Source organism: Podarcis bocagei (genome assembly GCF_964188305.1).
Source record: "Podarcis bocagei genome assembly, chromosome: 12".
Classification (NCBI taxonomy): domain Eukaryota; kingdom Metazoa; phylum Chordata; class Lepidosauria; order Squamata; family Lacertidae; genus Podarcis; species Podarcis bocagei.
The window spans coordinates 26,166,674-26,188,385 of record NC_138137.1 but is presented as its reverse complement, the minus strand read 5'-3'; the positions used below and the strand labels follow the sequence as shown (position 1 = coordinate 26,188,385).

The window sequence follows — 21,712 nt, the reverse complement described above, 5'->3', positions numbered from 1 at the left end:
GCTACCCCAACTCTAAATCTAAGGGTTGGTTCCAGTCTAATTTAGCTGAAACTGATGGGACTTAAAGAGCAGCTAACCTAGGTTGGATCCAATACCAAGATTTCAGGATATACTACTTGTTAATTCCTTGCAAGAAACTTAACATATCTATCCAATTGTATGAAATGCTGAAACACTGCACTGGTAGAATTTAAATTTATTTTGAGAAGAAAAATAATAGTTTTGAAATCCATAGTACCAAACAGAACCTGCTTAACCATAATTTTATTTCCATATAGAACTGCTGAGAACAGATCAAATATTTTCTACGCCCAGTAAATTAGGCCTGTCCTGATTATGGGGCAAACATAAGAACGTTTTCCAGTCAATTTAATATTAACCAAATTTCAAATGTCATCCATATTAACACTGTGATTATATTAAACACATGCCAAGGTGAAATTTGTAGTATACGAGAATTTTGTTTTTTCAAAGACTTTCCTCCAATGTTTTTTATTATTATTATTAAATCACTGTATTGAGAAAATGAGTGAAAATGCTCTGGTTTAAGAGCATGCACTGACTTGGGCTATAACTGAAGATACAGAACAACACTTTCTTCCTCAAAAGTAATAGGCAGAAAGATGAACAGTTCATTAAAATAGTAGATTTCTACTGAAACACAACATGCAGGGCTTTAACACACTTCTGTTTTCCTTCCCCATTACGTTCAACAAAAATCCACTTGCTTTAAAAAAAAAATTCACAAAACGTATTACCACTTTGGGTTTCCTATTTAGTTTTCGCTTAAAGATATTTAAGTACATAAAGCTACAACAATTACACCTGGAGTATTACAATAAGAAGAGATGGAAAACTGGTATTTCAACTGAAAATACATATATTCTAAATGAACCAAGGACCTTTTAATAGGGTTTCAGATAACTGCAGGGGATCTATAGGGAAAGCGAAGTTCGGAACTTGCTGTTTAAAAATTGTATTTGCAACTGTGACTAGCTTCTCTTCTTCAATAGCGCCCTGAAAGAAAGAAGAGAGAACACTGTAACCATCAGTTCATAATTCCATATTCATTTGTTTCTCCTTCTCCATCAGTGCATTCCCCTTCTGTCACACTTCATTTTGCTAAAAACAACTTCAACTAGATACAAATGGTTTACTTAGGCTTGCAATCCTATGGTCCCTGTGAAGGTGTTGCATGCGCTATAGGATTTTGCAGATCCCCGTCTGCAAGCGGAGAGGGAGATCCACAGACGGAACAGGAGCTCTGAACACGGTATCCTTGCTACTGTCTAATCACTAGAGGATATCCATAAGGCAAATTGGAAAGACTTTTTAAAGGGGGTGGGGCAGGCGGGAAGCCAGGCAGTGCTTTGATTTGATGTTTCCTCTGCCGTAACCACTCTGGTGAGACTGCTGTTATACTTACTTGGGCTGTAGGAACGGGATCTTGACCGTGATCTGTAACGACTATAGTAAGGTGAAGGTGATCGCCTCCTTTGAAGAAAGTATACAAATGTATTTGTTAGCAGTGGCTCTAGTACATGTGGCATATGTACTATTCAAGAGTTTAAAAAATATTGTCAAATGATTTGTACAGCATACACATTTTTACCAAATGGAAGAACCAAGCTTCATCTGCATGGTTTCTTTCTCCCCCACAGCATATTGGACAAATTTAAAGACACCTATTCTTAAATAGTATTCCACAGTGATTTAAGGTGCTGATTAATATGGAAACATTGTTTTTACAAACCATAATACATTAACAGATTAAGAAAACAAACAAACACACACACACCTCTTTTTCACTTAAGTCTGTATCTTTAAGCTCTCATAAGTATCTACTGTTATACCTGACCAAATGTAAGGCAGACTAATTTCTGGGTACCATACTCATGGGCATGTTATTTTCACCCTCAAACGTGCTCCTGCAGCTGCAACAGATAGTGGTTCTTGTGCCAAAGAAACCTGGAGTTGAAAGGGACTACAAAGATCATCTAGTCCTCCTCAACCCATTCATTTCAACACCAACGTCATATGGCACACTAAGATGTAATACTACATATACACAACTTGCTATCCAAGCTCCCTGGTTAGAAGAGATGTTGGATAAGTTTGATTTTCAGAGAGATGTAACTAGACTGGTGTGAAAAAAACACATATATGATTACAACATGCTACTATAAACTGTTGACCATAGGTTAGCTTTTATATGGAATAGTTTTAATTCCCTGTTTTATCAGGTACTGGGTTTTTTTGTTTTCTCAGTTCTAAGATGTTTAAGCTATTTTACTTGGCTGATTTGGCTTTAATTATTTCGTTTCAAAATATTTATTGTTATATGCTTTGAGACTACTGCAGAGTTTGTAAAACAGGCTAAACGTGCTTTAATAAATTGGAAAGAAGTTATATGGATGCAATAATCTTATTTGCAACAAACCATAAATCACTATACAAACTATAGATCACTATATGAACTAACAGAATTTTTGAAGACTATAAAGTTATTTTAAAATTTCTACCCCTAGGGCCCACTTGAGGGCTAAAATTAGTGGGGCCCACCAGTCACAAAATGGTAGTGGAAGGATGGAGTCAGCAATTAAATGAGGATGGATGAACCCAGAGATCAGCACAATTGCCTGGCAATTACAGGCATTTTCTATTGATATTTAACCCTTCTTTAGAAACAACTCAGTCCTATGCCAGAGCAATCTTCTTGCAGCAGGGAGCTCAAGTACTGACATGACTTTGGATCAGCAAATTCTGCTTAAAGCAGGGAGGGTAAGTGAAGGCAGCTTTTAATATTCTTATCCCAACCACCAATGTTTCATCCATTTTCTGTGTTCCTTTCACATTAACTTCCTCTTCCTAAAACAGCTACCCACTCTTATCCCTTTCCCTACTTTATTACTACTTTTGAAATATAAAGCTTTCATCTAGTTTGCCAGCAAACCAAACAGGAATAAAGGGGGGGCTGGTATGTGTGTCCAGAAGACAAAGAAGCACAGGGACCAGAAGGCTCTACAGCAGCCCAAGGCTTCTCCTTTTCTTCTTGCTCAGTCTGCTTGTCCCTTTAGACCTGGCACAGGCAAACTCCGGAACTCCAGATGTTTTGAGTCTACTATTCCCATCATCCCTGACTACTGGCCCTGTTAGCTACAGGTGATGGGAGTTGTAGGCCAAAACACCTGGAGGGCCGGAGTTTGCCTATGCCTGCTGTAGAACCCATCTTTCCCATTCACTCTCCCCTCACACTCAGTGGGCCACACGATCCCTTTCTTCTTTTACCTCCTTCTCCAACTTTGCATACTACAGCCTCACTCTGTAACCAGCTCCTGCCCATGTGTCTGCCTATGCCTATGCAATGTTCATGCTTGCGACAAAGATTTCCTCTGAGCCTTTTCATTTAAATCAGAATGCATACCTGTAACGGTAATCATATTCTTCGTATCTGTCATAGCCTCGGTCATATCCTCTGTCGTAATAGGAATCACGGCGACGTCCAGCTCCTCCACCTCCTCCTCCTCCGCCACCACCTCCACTACTTTTTTGGGAGAGAAGAAAAGATGCATTATGCAAAATATTAGGATTCCTCTTATTTCAAGAGAAAAAAAATATTTTTAAGATTTAAACTTGCAGCTTGCAGGGTTTCCCATTCAAGGGATTACTCAGGTCCACACTGGCTTAAGCTACAGGATTAGATAGCTCTCTAGGCCATTTAACGGGCAGCGTTTTCCAGAACTGTTTGCCTTTAATTGTATTTGTAATTATTGTTCACAGTGCATTGTAATGCATGCTACTCAGCAACAGTGAGTTATAAGGTGGCATGGAAATAATGACAATAAGTTTAAAGAACATGAAACGAATGGATCTTCAAAAGGGATTTCTCGAGTAAGACAGTGATTAGCCTATGAAGAGACAGAACTATTGCATTTATTAACAACATAGTTTCTTATGAATCACAGACTCTAAAATGCAGTTCTTCTGATTAAGCCGGGAAAACTCCTTACTGGGTTGGCCTGCCCATGTAGATTCCAGGGGTGGGCGTGTGTGCTCTCTTTGTGATAGAATAATCCACCCGGATTCTCCTGCCATCCAGCTCCATTCCATTTGCATGTTCCATTGCCTGCAAAGAAGGCAGACACTTTAGTTCCAGTAACAAGAAATTAGTGCTTATTCTCATTAAGCAAATTCAGCTTGTCTTTAGTTATTAGTATCCTGCTAATCAGTGGACCGTCTTTTCTCTAGCAGAGAGAATTAAAATGTCTCCACTGACTTGGGGCATTAAAGTTAGTGAAATAGGATCCCTTTTAAAGCCAGCACCCTGCTAAGAAGCTGATGCATTCCTGACACTTTGCCTTTAAAGCTCCCCAAAAGGTAAACAGGGAGCCATTTCCCTTGAAGCAAAGGGACCACACACTAGTGTGGCTTCCTGCAGGGTGCACATGGCTGGGTTACTACTGCTGTTCAGCTGCCATTTCATGCTTTCTGTCTCACTTACAAGGACCTATTCCAGCAGAGCTTAGTAAAATGGCAGGTTCAGCCTATACAACTTCCTAATTACTCACTCACCACATGGCAGTTCACTCAAACAATGCATTCATATCAGGCTCTATCTCTAATGCACTCTCATGGATGTTATATGCTTTGCCTCAATTAACAGTGAGTTTTTAGCTCTATTCTTAATCATGCAAATTAGACAGCATCAATAATTTACAATGATATAATGATGATTTATTAAATTTCTATACCACCTGTCATCTGAAGATCACAGGGCAGTTCACAATATAAAAACACTAAAATACAATCAAAGAAAAATATTACCCCTATTTTATTATTAATAATCCATAAGCAAATTTACATAAATCCTGTTAAAAGGTTTGACCCTTGCTCCCTTTTGTGTGTGTGGTTGTGGTGGAGATTCTTGGTTGCTACCTACTCCATGTCTGTTGATGCAAATATTTTTTTCCTTTTTTCTTTTTTTGCTTAATATGGACTGGAGAAAATATATGGCACTGCTTTTTCACAAATGCTTATGGAAGTACTAGCAAAGAGTTTGTTTATCTACAGCAGGTAGGCTGTACAGCAACCGTCATGCTTGTAGTTGTTCAAGAATGCCACAGTATGCCTTTTTGTGAGCAGGCAACCCCTTCTTTGGACAAAATGGTTGCTTTTGACCCAACCTAAACATTACAGTTGTACCTTGGAAGTCTAACAGAATCCGAAAACCACAAGTGTGGCTTCTGATTGGCTGCAGGAAGCTCCTTCAGCCAATCAGAAGCCGCAGAAGCCTCGTCAGATAATCGGCTTCCAAAAGAACGTTCAAAAACCGAACACTCACTTCAGGTTTTTTTATTGTATTACATTCTTGGCACTGGATTTTTGTTTAACTCCAGCCCTAGAAAAAAGGCTTATTCATAATTTAGGGCTTAAACTAGGGGAAAATCAAGTTCCACATGGCTACTGTTTACATTGTAAGAAATTAAAAATAAAAACTAGAACATTCTACACTTTGATTCAGTACTTCAAATGTGATTAAATGTGGACTATATCGCCACCTAGTGATTTCTTTCTATCACTGAAACACAGCAAACACTGTTTTAAAGAATCTTCTCTCCCCCAAAGGTCCACACTACAAAAACAAATGAAATTCCTGAATCAAAGCATCATAGATTATAGCACTAGTCATACCAATATACAGTTACTCCAAGACAACTTGGAAAATGCTATTATGCAAAGGAACACCAACAAAGACTACCATTCAAATTTCATACTTTTATCAAACAGCTTCACATAAGTACTGACACATCATCAACATAGTCTCTGGAATCAAACAGACCCAAATGACATAGCATAGCTGTTGTTTTTTTAAAAAGCCTGAAGTACATGCTCCCCCTCATGAATGAGGCACAACCAAGTAGATTTAAGAATTACAGTAACCAGCAAATCAAATTTCATATTATATATGATTGTGTAAACACGAGGAAACATTCTCAGTCAAAATTATGCATTCTAGCAGCCACATGATTTGATTAAAACTATATTACTACTTTATTTACTGAAGCTAAAAACTGAAATTTAAGTTTTAATGCCAGTTTATTTTTCAGAAGCTTATTATGCTTCTCCTCTCTCAAATGCAGTTTTTTCAAATGCCTAGTTTGAAATCCTGGTTAGTGTTTACATTTATCAGGTGTAACCCTACAGTGTGGTTAAGAGGGAATTTACATACAAGTGGGCACAGAGTGTACACTCTCAGAGTCTTCATTTAGTCTTGATTATTATTAGCAATCAGGAGGGAGATCTGCACTGGACAACTGTGGCTGATTCACAGATTTATACAGTACTATTACAACTTTTTTAAAAGAGAGAGAGAGAGTGTTTAATTTGCCTTTCATTATATGCTTATGTTCTGCCTTGGCCCCAAGGTTTGTGTGACTCCTCCAGGCCTCTCAAATGACCTGGAGGTCTGCAGGGAATCTCAACTCTGTGGGGAAACCTCTACAGCCTCATAATCACTGGTAAACTTTGCAACCTTCCCAACTTAATAAATTTACCTCTTTAGAATCATCTATTCTTTCAAAGTAAACAAAAGCAAATCCTCTTGATCGTCCAGTTCGTTGATCATAAACCACATTGACACCGCTCAAAGGTCCGTAACGAGAGAAGACTTCACGAAGATCCCTCTCAGTAGTATACAAACTGAGGCCAAACACGCCAAGGCATGTATTAGGATCTGGATTAGCCTAAAAAAAATTGAACCAAATTCAAGTATCAAAGCATGTCTAGAACAGTGCCAGTTGCACACTCACTCATTCTTTCACTGACATAGGCAGCAAGGTATTTTAGATAACTGCACATTCTGAGTAAAACAAGAAGGGAAAGGAAGATCTATTATGCCTACTCCACCACTGGATCCAATTCTCATAATGAAAGAGGATTCAGAAGGTCTCGCTTCATTATGCTGACTAGGGGGAGGGGCACATTGGCTGCAGAGAGAGTACAGCAAATTGGCTGGACTTACTACAGAGCAGCTAATCCTACAGAGGTTTGACAATATACTGGCTAGAGGGGTTCTAATGCAGTTATGGCAAGATACAGGGGTAGCCAACATGGTGCGTTCCAGATGTTTTGGGCTACAAGATTAGATTGCAGGGGTAGCCAACATTGGGTTCTCCAGAAGTCTTGAACTTACAACTTCTATCAGCCCCAGTCGGCATGACCAAAGCTTAGGGATGATAGAAACTGCAGCCCACAACATGCAAAGGGCATGTTTGCTGCAAACAAGAGAATTAATTCTTTGAAATCTGACCAAAATGCTGCATTCTGTTGATGTCATGATGGTTCCATCTTTTACAGCTTAAAACATGTATTTACCATCTAGTGATGGGTAGATGGAATGATATAGCATTCTGGTTTCAACACTGACTGAAGACTGTGTTTCAGACATTTGCCTGCAATTCTCCTTTCTGTTCAAGAACAACTTCCTTGAAGTAGCCAAACAGGTCTTGTTAACTTCCTCAGTGTCTTATTACAAAAGAGGGAACATTTAATCAGCCATACAATGGAAACATACCTGCTTTGTACCACCCGCACATGTGCTCCAAAACTCTCCAAGGAGAGTAGAAAGGATCTCAAGTTCCTTTCCCACTCCTAAAATCAGATCAGTTTAACAAATGGAGCCTTAAGATGTTGTAACTCCATAATTTTAAAATGTATAATCATATCTATATACAGTGTAGGAAATATAGAAACACCTGACTTTTGGCTTGCAGGATCCTTTTTTTTTTTTTTTTGCCAGAGCCAGCAGGCAAAATGGTGGCTTGGAATGGGAGTGAGTTACAGACTCCTGCATCCCATGATGACTCAATATTTACATAAATAATTTTTATGTAAATTAGAGTAACTCAGAGTATCCTACCAGCCTACCACAAGGGATGCGGCATAGCAAAACCAGAATAGAGGCAAAGACAGAGTCCTGTGCCCATAATTATCAGAGGGGTTTTGCCAATTTCAGCTGCTTCCACCATACCTCAATTTCAAAAGGCAAGGTGGGGCCAAAAATAACCACTAAATTTGCCTGGCCACTTAAAGTCAATCAACAGTTTATCATGAAATGCCTCTGACATATAACTTTCCCTAAACTGGCACAGGATAGATGCAAAATTTCTGAAGAAATTGTATCTGTGATTCCTGCTGACAGGGGCCGATAGTTGTAGTCCAAAACATCTGTAAGACACCATGATGGGGACAGCTGATCTAGTCTACCCAAATATCTTCATAACAGCAAGGATTTAAATCTCATTTCCCACACCCAACTTTAAATCTTTTGAAAGCTATTAGATATCAAAGTTGTCTGTTCTTGCAAAGAACTACACACCTCTTGGGTTTGGTTTTTTGGGGGGGCCTCCTCCCATAAAGCCACCAGTTCTTTCCACCACCAGCACCCCCCACCCCTTAAGAGAAAATCAGGGTGCTCCTCTCCCCTACACTTCCTTGTTTGGGAAAGTACTGTGGGGTATTCATACTGCTGGTTGCTAGGGTAAACGCTAATAGACCTGACAAGCAGAAAATGCCAAGGCTCCTCTTATTCTTGACCGCAGAAACCTGCAAGCTGTGGATGTTATGCCTAATCAACAAAAATAAATTAGTTAAATGGATTAGCTTTTCTTATACATATATTCATAGTGAGATTTAAAATAATTTCCCTACAAGCTTACACTACATACTCTGCTGCCAGTGTGCCTTCTTCGGTTAGACATTGGAGAGTGACTGCGGCTCCTTCGACGCCGGTACTCTGGAGTGTATGATCTGCTTCGTGATCGCCTTCTATGAGAATGGGATCTAGAGCGAGTGTAACGCCTGTGAGAATGCCTTCTTGACCTGGACCTTCAAATGATACATTTTATTTGTTATATGAAAACATCCGTGAAGCACTATAGAAATATTGAAGTTTTCATAAATTCATGCATTATTTTTTTATATATATGCTCCTGAAAGCATATCAAAGTAAGTTTCTGGCACAGTTTTAAAATATCAAGTAATTTAAAATAAACATTTTGTAAAATGTAAATAACATTTTCAACATTTATCTGTTCCAGGGGCTCCCAAACTTCCCCCCACAAGGACCACATGAAAATTGCTTAGGGTCTTGGTGGACCACTCAATTATTTTTCTGCATTTTGTAGCAATTGTATTGTGCTGTGCTAGATGGTATATGATTTAATTGTACTGACTGCTTCTTTATTTCTTTCATTGCACTTTATTGTATTACAATTTGAATTTCTTAACTACTTGTGCAGGTAATTTATTGAGTAATCGCTAGCCATGTAATGGTGTTTCAATACAACAATTTCATAAGGTAGCAGTTCACCACAGAACATATAAAACACCACAAAGAACTGGTTCACATGTCATGGTAAGTCACGTTTCTCAATCACTCCTGTTTTGCTTGGTCTGTCGTGGAACCAAGTTAAATCATGAGTAGAAGCTAAAGGAGAACAAAACCAGCCTTGTGATTTGTTTCTCTTGGTTCCAGGCAGAATGAAGCAAAGCAGGAGTGGTTGTGCAGTGTGCGCACATGTTTCTCATTCACAGGATGCCATGGTTTATTTCTTAGGTGATTTATTGTTGCGTGAAAATCAAGCCATTGTATGGAATGCCAGTTTATGGAAGCTTCACTGTCACTGGGGACAGAAAGGAGATAGCTTTTCTTACATTTTAGGATCTGATTTGTCTTATAATTTGTCTTATGTGATGGTAATCTACAAACTGTTCTCTAGTTAGAGGCACAAAGCCTTGTGACATCAGAAAGGAGAATTTTCATATCTCCTATAGCTATCAGGGTAATTTTCAGAGCACTTCCATGGTGGAAAATTTTCAGAGCACTTCCATGGTGTAGTTGGTGCTGCAACTTGGCCATGAGGAGGTACAACAACCTCACTGTGGAGAAGGGTTGTAGCTGCATGGCACAGGAAAAACTTCACATGCCAAAGGTTCAGTTTCAAACCCCAGCATCTCCCGATAGGGCTGTCTGAAGCTCTGGGTAGTGACAAGCAGCAAGTGTACACAGTATTGAGTGAGATGGACAAGTGGTCTACTGTATAAGGGAGCTTCCTATAATTCTATGCTACTCTGAGTAGCAGTTCAACCTTGCTAAAGGACAAGGTCTGACGTTTTAAAAATAATCCATATAAAATATTCTTAAAAAGTACAACTCAAAATCTCTTCCATGAAACCCCTCAATACCTTGAAGGCCCAAAATAAGTAAGTTTTATGCAAAGACAGAATGTATAACAACAGACACATACCTGGATTTTGATCTTGATCGAGAGCGTGACTCAGAATGTTTGGAAGCTCTTGATGGGCTACGCGATCCTGACCTGCTCTCAGATTTTACACGAGCAGGACTCCCAGCTGGAGATTTTGACTGGGAGCGCGACTCCTAACAAAAAAAGCAGTATTACAAATGGTAGTGGTTGCACAAATGCCTACCTTCTTATATTAAAGTAACTATATTTTATTGATTGTGCCTGAAAAACAAATGGTTAGGCAATACCCTCCAGGACAAACTTCTGTTTAACCCACTGTTAACTTTGCGTGATTTCCTCAAATAGTTCCCTACTCGAACCGGATGACCAATGCTCTATTAACTAAGTAATCATGCAAATTCATCTACAACTTGATCATACAGACACTGGAACATAAACCATACATTTACTTAACCTAGGACCCATTCATTCTTCCAGATTCTTTTAATTCTACTTCACTCTTGCTTTCTACTTTTCTTCATTCTTCATTGAGTTTTTCATTTTTCATACTTCGTGTATTCTTCCCCAATTCAAACAATTCATTATAGCCTTAAAAATATTCAAGTGCTTCTATCTGACCAATCTTCTGTTCAATTTTTTCCCCCATTCAATTTTAATTTTCTGATCTTTAACACTTTTCATTAGCCTTCTTTTATCTTGATTTATCTTCCACATTCTTGGAAAAAACTCTTCCATTTCTTCACGAACATTAACCTTAATGGAAAAAGAACATTTAGTATATTTAAGCATGTGGGGATTATAAAACTCTGCTGGAGTTTCAGACTTTTATCTACCAAAATTGAATAGCCAGCAGGTAAAGTGCAAATAACTAATTTATAAAAGCAGTTTTTCAAAAAAAAATCTTTTAACTGGTGTAATCATATAGGCTCTAAAAATGAGTCCACTGATTTCCTTGCAACATTTCCCAAATGTTCTAAATCTATTCTGCTCCTTTTCTAACTTCCATATGATACACACAGACTTCAGTGTTACCTTAAATACTAGGATTGCCTGAAGTTAAAAATGTCAAACAAAACTTATATGACAGATTTCAAAGAGCTACACTAGATGCAAACAGGGAGTTAGACATGCCTAATATAATGCCCAGCTCCCCATCACCCCAGGCTGCATCACAAACTTTTAAACTCCCAGCTTCAAGAAGTTTAACATGCAGCTTGGGGAGCAGTTGTTCATGACAGACAAGTACCAAGTCCAACTAGCTGCAGTTCTTGGGATTCAGGCCACAGATGTGCCAATGATCTGAATATTCCAAAATACTTCCCCCCCCCCAAACCTAACCATTCTATCCAAAACCTACAAAATATGTGCATAGTAGGGAAGAAATGAAGCCAATTTAAGGCTCTTCTTCAGTAACAACTTAAATCAACTTCGGTAGTGGCTCCATGTGAAGCTACTGGGACTGTTATTCTGTATTCCTTGTCAGAGCAACAGATGAATCAAACAAGCAATACAGGAAAATAAGATATTTGAATAAGCACACTCAAAAGAGGTGATTGGGCAAACAGAGAAACTAAAAGAACAGATCAAGAATTTTATGGAAAGATATTGCATATTTGAATTTGAATCTTCACTGTATGTATCATGAACATTACATTAAGATACATCAAAACTGTGCCCTCCTTTTCTCATTTGCACAGCAATCTGTACTGCTCTGTCTAGCTTATTCCCTTTTTAGCCAATGAAAACTTCTTACTGCATTTATTTTGCCAAATGTCATTTTGTCTTATAGTTCTTACTGTTTTGTTTCTCATTAAAGATGCCATTTTATCATTTCATTTCAGACCTGTTTTCCCATATTTATGTCATATTGAAGAGTGAAGTAGTGAATTTTTCAGAAGGGAATCTGCATACTCGCGATAGTCTAAATGTGCACATTTTAATAGCACCATTACTTTCCCCGAGTTGATGAAAATACCATATTGTGGAGCTGTGTCTAATTGTCAAAACAAGACAATGTTCTTTAAAAAAAAACATTAGGAGGAATGGGTAAGAAAGACAGGGAAATTGATGGTGGAAAAAGGCTTAACCAAAGAAAATATTAAATATGAAAGTGGGGCAGGGTGCCTCATTTTTCATGCTTGCCCATTAAAAAGAAAAAAGCCCACTTCATTGACTAAGTTTCTAACCCAAACATCCCACCAGCAAACTTCCACAAGAATCAATTAGTAAAGAAGGAGTATACTGTGCAGTGCCAGGTTAGCACTCTCACAAGGTGGCAGCAAAAATATACTCATAATAATTTTTTTCATATATGAAATTATTTCACACTGGCAAGGCAATCTCAGGCATGCCTACTCAAAAGTAAGCCCCATGGAGCAGTAATTCGATAGGAATTATCCACAGGTAAGTGAGTAAAGGATAACAGCCTAAATTAAGGTGCTAAGAGAAGACTTAATAGTCAGATTCCAACAACTGTTGATTAAGCTTTCTTTCTGTTGCCTTCAGATAACTATGTTCATAATGTAAAAGTGTCAAGAATGTAGGACAAACCTTCTGAGCAGAATCAAAGGTATAAACCCTTTAGACTAGCATTTATTCACATGTTTAACTTACACCCAACCATAGGGGAGCCGTGACTGAATCTTGAGGTGGTCATTTCGTCATCTGCAACCATGGATCTCTTCCTGGCAGCTACTTGCCCAATCCAATCACAACTTGAGACTCTTTCCCAGAGCTCTCTGTGCAGAGGACTCAGACAAGAGGTCAGGAAAACCACAAGTAATCACTAGGTCCACCAAAATTTGTGACTCTTAATATTCAAAATGTAAATAGGTATATATGAAGGTGGAAGAAAGCTAAAATCTTTATCTAGTGTGTGATGACTGGGATGGTTTGAGACCCAATATAAACAAATCTACAGGACAATGCTATACACAGAAGCAAGTACCACCAAATTCAGTAAGACTTACTCCTGAGTGTGCAGCCTTAAGAGTCCTGTGAGAAACAACCATTCAACTTTGAAGACTGCCATAAACAAAGCGGAATGGAAGGTACCACTGATATTGTAGATAAACAACTAAGTTTTGTATTATATGATGCGTGGGATATATGAACCACCCAGAGATATTTGGATGAAGGGCAGAATACAAATTTAATAAATAATAAAATAAACTATTTTTTTAAAGGATTTGTCAAATGAGCCCTTTCAAATACAATGATACTGTTATATAACATTGATAAATGTATACAAATAGGAATCTAAAAATAGTTAATTTTATTTTGCTGATACCTTCAACAAGACAGGACAATAAATTTTCTCAAGCACTTTAAAATGGGCCTAAAGAGTTGCAAGAGTAAATCAATTAAAAGGTGTGATCAATTGAAAAAAATCATCTTCAATTACATTTCCCCTCATGACAACAGGGGTATCTTTTTACCAGTCTAAACCCTAGTGCAGGGGGGCGGGCGAGTTGCTATGCCCTGGCAAGTCCAAGACCTAGGTCCAAATTCCTAATGAGCCACATAATTTCTGTGCTCACCATCATTCAACCTAACAAGGTTGTTGAGAGGTTGAATAAGAGAAGATGAATAGAACTGGCATTGTAAAGCAGTTTTACACCAGAGTGCTATAGAAATAGAAGTTTTACAGCTAGCAATAAAAGCTCAATAAAGCTAATTAAGATACCATCAACTCCAAATAAAACCAGTATGCTTAGGGGGCACTCAGTGAAGAAGGGCAATGATCTGGTTCACAGGCAATTCTGTCTGCACAGAAAGTACTTCCAGTATCCTCAAAGAGCACCAATTCAGGAACCCCATGTTCCCTAGAGTTGAGAGCACTCCAAAGTTTGTACTAACTACAGACCACTCAGACCCAATGCCTTAAGTCAAGGATGTCCAACCAGTGGTAGATCACGGGATCCTCATAGTGTACAAAAAGTTATTGGGGGAAAGCTAAAAAAACCTCTGTGCAATCTTCCCCCCAAAAACCTCAACAACTCTGGGCACTTCTCTCCTAAAAAAAATTCTGGGCAATCCACCCACCCCATGCATACTCCTCCCTTCAATGACAATGGGTAGATCACTGCCAGTTTTTTATACTGGGAACAGATCGCAGTCTCTTGGGAGTTGTCCAAACCTGCCTTAAGCTATAGAAAAGGAGATCAGGCGAATTCATGAAAGTGTGCGATTCTGCAGCATAGTAACTATAAAAACAGCATGGTATCTGCTCTGGTCCTTGGGGAACCAATATACCATGCTGTTTTTATAGTGCAGAAGACAACTCTACCTTTTGTGTAGACATTTTACCACCTGCCTGAGGCCAGGCTGGGGTTCCTACTGTAAGCAGCTGTGCTGAACCTGGCTTGGAGGACAGCTGATTGCCCATCAGCTTGCCCTGCACTGGTCCCTGCTGCATGGGAAAGCAAAGACTTCAAAGGACCACATGCTGGGATAGTTTCCACACACACTCTCAGACAACCCTCTCTATCTTCCATCCAGACTAGCAAAAGGATTATCAAAGCTCAAGGACAAATTTTAGCCAGGCAAAAACACTCAAGGATAGTGAAAAGCAGAAATGATGAGGAGTGAGGCCTGGAAGTGAATCTGAAGAAGCCAAACAGAGAGGTTTGGAGGGCCAGATTTGGCCCCCAGGACCCAAGATTCCCCACTGCTGCTTTACATCAACATTTCAACATGGAACACACATTCTGAGTCCATTTCTGAATGTATGTTTAGAACCCAATAGCTCAAAGCCATAACTGGAAGTAGCACCAATGTAACATAGCTAACACTTGAATTGTTTGCCTTTGTTATGTTAAAAGCATGGGCAGGATAAACACACCAGTGCAGGTTAGAAATAAAGTTCTCTTAAATTTCATCCAAAGCTGAGAACTCAGCCCTAGAATTTCTTCTAAGCATTCATGTTTAGCCTTGAAATGTTTAGAAACAATAAAGGAGGGCACTGCCTTCATTACTAAATAATCAGAGCAAAGGCCTAAACTTCTAGGATTAGGGTAACAGCCCTCCAAGGCCCAAGAGTGTGGTTGCTAGACAGGCTCCCATGTTAGAATCTAAAGGGGTTCAGACATTACATGGCAGTGTTTTTCAACACTACAATAAACGTAAGCAATTATAATACAGATCCAACATACAGCCTGACAAAAATCCTTAAAAAAAATATTAGAAGTCTGCATCTATGTTTTTTAGGTATGGTCTAACCATAGGACTACCAATATTTTGTTAAATCCCCAAACATCAAACATCCAATCACCTGCAATTTCCCAATACTTTATGCAACTATTTAGGATTAAGAAAATATAGAATTAACTTTGAACCTCTCAAGTTGTCAAGTATTTATTGGAAACAGTAGTAGTGTTTAGTCCTGCTTCAAAATGCACTTCTACAACTGAAGCCTTCAAGAAATTGTCAGGTTGGCATGTTTTTTGTTTTGTTTTTGTTTTGGCTGTCTCTGAGAAACACTAGCCCAATGAGTTATCTTTCTCAAATGTATTCAGTCATCTGCCTTTTCCTACAAAAACTACTAATATAAGAGCAAGCATGCTCTGGTACAGAACTAGGGCATTTAACATACAAAATTGCCCTGAGCCAAGCCACAACTCTAATACAGATACAGAATGATAAAACTGGCTCTAGGAAGGCAGGCAAGGAATGAGTTAAGCGAAGAAGAAGAAGAAGAAGAAGAAGAAGAAGAAGAAGAAGAAGAAGAGGAGGAGGAGGAACCAACACAGGTATAGCATAGTATTTGTGGGCTCATTTACAAGCTACTTAAAATTTTCTTTTGAGCACCAAGTGTTTTATCATCAAACCCATTATCAGTACTGAGCACCAAAGCACTGAAAACCAAACAGATACACTCTACGTATCCCAAATGACTACAAAGCATTCTGTAATAGAACACCACTTTTGATGCAGCAGTTTGCTTTGAATTGTGCAGATCTGTTCTAAGTGTAGTGAACTAGTTGAACACAGATACTCTGCCCTGCTAACTTTCTACAGAACTATGTGGCTCTATATATTTAACACACACTCATCATCACAGGTTAAACATGTTATTTTATTTTGTGCACATTCAAAACTAAATTTGAATGCACAAAGAATGCAAGGTATTTTCTTGGAATGTTCAATCAGCATTAAATACTACCACTCAGGTTTTAGAGCTCCAGGCCAGTTAATGTGAAAACTCCAGTGCTAGCTGGCAACTTTTCACTTCATATAATGAGGGAATATGCAGAATGCTTTGATCAAATCACCACAGCTGGAATTAGGGTACATATAGACAAGGCTGGCCCACCCGAGGCAAGGTGAAATGACTGCCTCATGTGGTAAGCTTCACTGGGGTAGCAGATCCCCATGTCAATCTCCCTTCACCTTGTTTCTGATGTAGATTTTCCCTCACCCCTTCTTCCCTGGTGGGGATCTGCCTCTGGTGCCAAAATATATTAGGCTAGCCCTGCATATAGATATAAATGGTTCTAGATAGGGTGGTCTAGATTTATAAGGCAAGCACAGGAACTCTGAATTGGGCACAGAAGTTTACAGGCTAAAAGTGGACATCCCTGCTTTTAAAAACAGAGCAGTGGAGAAGTGGAGCTGGTAAAAAGTGTTCCTGGACCATCACTACCTGCTTATCCATAAACAAAGCATTCCCCCCCCCCAAAAAAAACCCAGAACTAGCATTCTCTCTATGGTAAAAAAATGGATATGGAAACAAATAGTGTGCTTTTCCTGTTAAAACATGTTGTATGCACGCATGTGTGCATGTGTTAAATATAGCACAGTAGACAGTACAGTACTGCAGAGTTAGTCGTGCAGTGAATCTGTGTCCAGCTACTTTACTACCCCCTCCCTGCCAAAGACTTAGGTGGTGGTAGTGGGTGATCCCATGTCTTCTTTGGCCTAATTTCATTTTGTTTTGTCTTAGCCACCATACATTGGTTCAACACTGACAGTCACTCCTGGATGCTTACATAAGAGAATAGAGATGGATGTGATCAGCATATTGATATGGCAGGCCCTATTCCCACAGCACTAAGCGAGTCTTCCAAATATCCTTATGCTGAATGTAGCCAATTTAAAAAACAACATAGAATCATTCTGACCAATAGCCCAGACATTCTGTCTAGAAGTTCAAACTGGAATTGAAGAATGGAATGACCTAAAAGGTGCTGAGAGGTCCAAAAAAAGTTTCTCCCTGTTCACCTCCAAGTACAGATCATTCACCAAGTGTAACTAATGCTGTTCCAGTCCCACATCCAGCCCAGTCTGACCATAATTGCCAAGGGTCAAATAAATGTATTCCATCCAAGAATGGCTGGAATTGTTCGGCTTACAACACTCACCCACACCTCCCTATTGCTACTTTTCAGATTTATATGGGAAATTGTGAGTTGCAAGCTGTGCCAAAGACACGTATTTCAGAATCAGGAAACTCCCTCATACTTCTTTATACTGGAGGGCAGGGGAAAGGAAGGGAGTCTCTCAAGCTGCTGTATAGTGGTAGATAAACACTAGTATAAAACACCCTGATAAATCAAGCTAGGATAATGCACTTTTCCCAGGCATGAATCGCAATGCCATTACTAAATAATGCCTCCAATTCTTTTGAGAGAGGATTCACACCTCTCCTTCGGAAAGCTTCCGAGGGGGTCAATCGAAGGATTTCCTACAACATATATAACAATAATAAATAACAAAACAGCGCGGGTGAAGCACAGGCGCGGGCTTTGGATCAAACCGTTGAGTTACTAACAACAAACCTAAACAGAGCAAAATGTCTGCCGCCACCCCAGACACAACAAAAAAATGATTCTGGCTTTCCTTGTTTAAACTAGAAGTCGTACTGGAGATACAAGAAGGCTGCCTAGGAGGACGCTGACCTTCAATCGCAGAGTAGGAACCCTGACCTAAAGCTGGGTCGCTACAGAACCACCGTCATAGCAATGTATCAGTAAAAAAATAATTAAGAGGTAGGTCCCCAATTGCATGTGTGGGCTAAAGGTGGGTCTTCGGTCTGAAAAGATTGAGCCGGAGGGAAAACAGCCTTTTCTGCCTAAGAAAGAAGATCGCCTCGGTCCTCACGCGCCGGATTTCCTAATCTACACGAGGCGTTGAGATCCCTCCCTAACAAACAAACAAATCCTAACTTCGCTCAGGATTTGGCGGTCGGGGCCTTGGAAAAGAAGAAAGCGGGGATGGTTCTGCAGTTTTAAACATAATATATATATTGAGATTCATCGGGTTCTAGCGGTAACAGCAGAGCTCAGAACTAGAAACTGGGAAGCGGGTGGGCTAGGAATCAGGAGAGAGCGTAACAACCGGAATCCCAGGATCGTGTTTTTTGGGGTTTTGTTTTGTTTTTTTAAGACTAAAGATCCCGGTTCAAAAATGGGAGGGCGGGAAAGCCAGGCCCGGAACAGAAACCGCGAAAACGGCCCCCGCGGGCGTCAGCGCGGCCCCCACCTCAGGCGAAGGAAACCATTTTGGAGAAACAACGGCGCTCTCCTCCGGGTGGCTCCGCCCCGCTCCGCGCCCGGCTGGGAGGCTCCGTTTCCCCCGCGTCTCGAGCGACTTCGTGCCCTAGGGCCAGGCCAGGCCTCCGACACCTCGGCCTGGACAGAGAAGCGCTCACTACTCACCCTCCCCTCGAAGTTGTTCTCCTCCACGTCACTCATGGCGGCGCTTTCCTCCCAACCCGGCAGGCGGACGAAACGAGCGGGAACCCGGGCGAGGAGCGCTTGAGCGCCGCGACCTTCTCCTGAGGCTGCCTCCTCAGTCAACCAGCTACCCTCTTGTGGCGGCGGAGGCAGCGGCAGTAGCAGCAGCAGCGCAAAATGGCGCCTCACTCCGTAAGGTCTGCGCCCGACACTGCGCGAGGGGGCGGAGCTACCGAATGCCCCGCCCCATAGGCCACAATGGAGGCGACGCCGCCGTCAGGAGCGAAGCGGGAGGCAGAAGGAGTAGCGCAAGCGCAGTGGAGTCCACGCAGCCCCTCCTGTTTAGGCCGTTGCTAGGCTTACGTTGTAGTGATTACAGCTCCTTTGGGTCTATAGTTAACAGCTGTTTTGTTTCTGGGTTCAAAGCCTTGGCTTTCTTTCTCCTCTGGATCTGTGGAGGAATATGAACATGGAATGTGGCTCCTGCCTGCTGCCTTTCCATGTAGGGCTTGTAATAAAGGATGTATTATATATTATAGGATTTCCACAGCATCTACATTGGGAGCGAAGGCAGCTGACTCTAGGCTGGACTAACTCCTGTGTAAGTTCGGGCAGGATCCCCACGCAACATTATCTCCAGATGTCCATTCCTTCTATATACACTGTAGCTTATAAACCAATAGATACTGTCGATGATCCCTTTAGCTTCGAAGCTCCACAACACACACACTCTTTAAAGGCCATGACAGGTGCCACATAATACCTATCCCACTTTTGTAATAACTCAGTTTCATAGTGTGGGAGCAGCTGCACTTTGGAACTCCCTGACTCTTGAGATCAAGCAGGTACCTGCCCAAAACATTCCTGTTTAGACAAACCTACCCAGATGCTTAGAAAGTTCAGGTAATTTTAATTGGTTTTAGTATTTTAACTTTAGTATGTTTTAAATTCTTCCTGAGTTTACTGTTTTTATTTTCTGTAATCCACTTTTAGGGATTTTTATTTTGGGGTTTTTTTTGCAATTAAGCTGTTTATAAATTTTGTAAGTCATAATAAATCAGTAACGATGTTCCAGCCATATTTGCCCTCAACTGCTCACTTCCATGTGAAGTCATGGGATGAGGTATAGCAAGGATATCCAACCGGTCGATCCACGATCCAGCCGATTGCGGGACCCTGATGGCCCCCCCAAAAAAGCTCAACAACTTCAGTTGATTGTCCCCCCAAAAAGTTCAACAACTCTTCCCCCCCAAAAAGCTCAACAACTCTGGTCAATCCAATGGGGAGATCACTGCCTTTTATATATATATATATTTTTATATATATAGTGGGAGTAGATCACAGTCTCTTAGAAGTTGGACGTGCCTGAGGTAGGGTTGCCATATTTTGAAAAGCAGAAAAGAGAACGCTATGATGGCCGTTCAAAGCAAATACAGTGGTACCTCGGGTTACAGATGCTTCAGGTTACAGACTCTGCTAACCCAGAAATAGTACCTCGGGTTAAGAACTTAGCTTCAGGATGAGAACAGAAATTGCGTGGCGGCGGCAGCGGGGATGCCCCATTAGCTAAAGTGGTACCTCAGGTTAAGAACAGTTTCAGGTTAAGAATGGACCTCCAGAACGAATTAAGTTCTTAACCTGAGGTACCACTGTAAATGCAATTTGTCTCAAATTTTACCCCTGAAAGAGAGGGTTTGTCCTGGAAAAAGAGGGCACATGGCAACCCTTGAAGGGCTCTGCCAACTGCATCAATTGCTGTTAACACCAGGGAGAGACTTCCTTTTTAAAGCCTCTTGTTTTAGGAGTGAGCTGGAGAAAGTGACTGAAGTGTGTAATGGGCAAGTCAGAGGCTATGCAGTGACCTAGGACTAGGTATGTAATCTCCCTTGCCTACTCGCCCACCACCTCTGCAATCCCTGTAACAGGCCTCAAAACAAAATTTAAAAATTCCTTCCCGTAAGTAGTACCTTAGAGACCAGCTAAGTTTGTTATTGGTATGAGCTTTCGTGTGCATACACACTTCTTCAGATACCACAGGCCTATTCTCTTGTCTGACATGCCTGCACATGTTGACTTGTGAGCAGCATGCATTGCCCAAGCAGTCACAGTATGCTGGATTATATATATATTAAAAAAAAAAATAGGAATCATCTCTTTCCCATCCTCCCACACTCTTAAGACCAATGGAGACTTTATAAGATTTAATACCAAACCATCACCTTTCTCCTCATTCCCCTTTGCTTAACATCCAGCCTCGTGATGAGTTCTGGACAAAAAAAGCTAGTTTACTATTTTGATTGGCCTAATTACTTCACAAATTATGCATGCATGAGGGAAGTTTGGGTTTGGGTTTCTAAAATAGCAGCTCCCCAATGCCACCCAGGAAACTCCTTTTGTAATTGAGAAGAGTTTCAAAAGCAGTTTGTGTTATATGATAGTGAGTGCTCTTCAGAGAGTGGGGGAAATTCCATTGGGATACACCTAAAGTAAGGCTGAAATCATATAAATATTTAATTGGGTGTTAATTCAGTGGGACGGAATTGGATTGCAGTGTAAAACTGGATTCTGGACAGTTAGAATCCTAAGGTCTTATGTTAGCAAAAGAGGTGGTTGGGTTTATAAGTCAAAAGACTCACAACAAACTTGATGGAATTGGAGAACCAAATACATTGCACCTGTCTCATATAACTGCTGCAGAGGATAAGATTAACCCAGCAGCACATTTATTGGCAACATATACTATAACAAGATTATCAAACAGACAGTGAG

At 40.3% G+C, this 21,712-nt stretch overlaps 1 protein-coding gene across 2 annotated transcripts; it reads right to left on the bottom strand.

Annotated features, from left to right (window-relative positions):
• Nucleotides 1-181: 181 nt before the first annotated feature.
• Nucleotides 182-19,111, bottom strand: TRA2A (transformer 2 alpha homolog). Of its 2 annotated transcripts, none has more exons than XM_081164923.1 (8): nt 18,926-19,111; nt 10,308-10,441; nt 8,718-8,886; nt 6,555-6,743; nt 4,011-4,126; nt 3,425-3,544; nt 1,427-1,494; nt 182-1,017 (listed from the first exon to the last, which is right to left on the bottom strand). In XM_081164923.1, the coding sequence occupies exons 1-8, from the start codon at nt 18,959-18,961 to the stop codon at nt 1,007-1,009; spliced, it is 843 nt and encodes a 280-aa protein (XP_081021049.1). In that variant the 5' UTR covers nt 18,962-19,111; the 3' UTR covers nt 182-1,006. The 2 variants fall into 2 exon arrangements, with proteins under 2 accessions (XP_081021049.1, XP_081021050.1); XM_081164924.1 differs by having other exon boundaries at nt 8,727-8,886.
• Nucleotides 19,112-21,712: the final 2,601 nt, after the last annotated feature.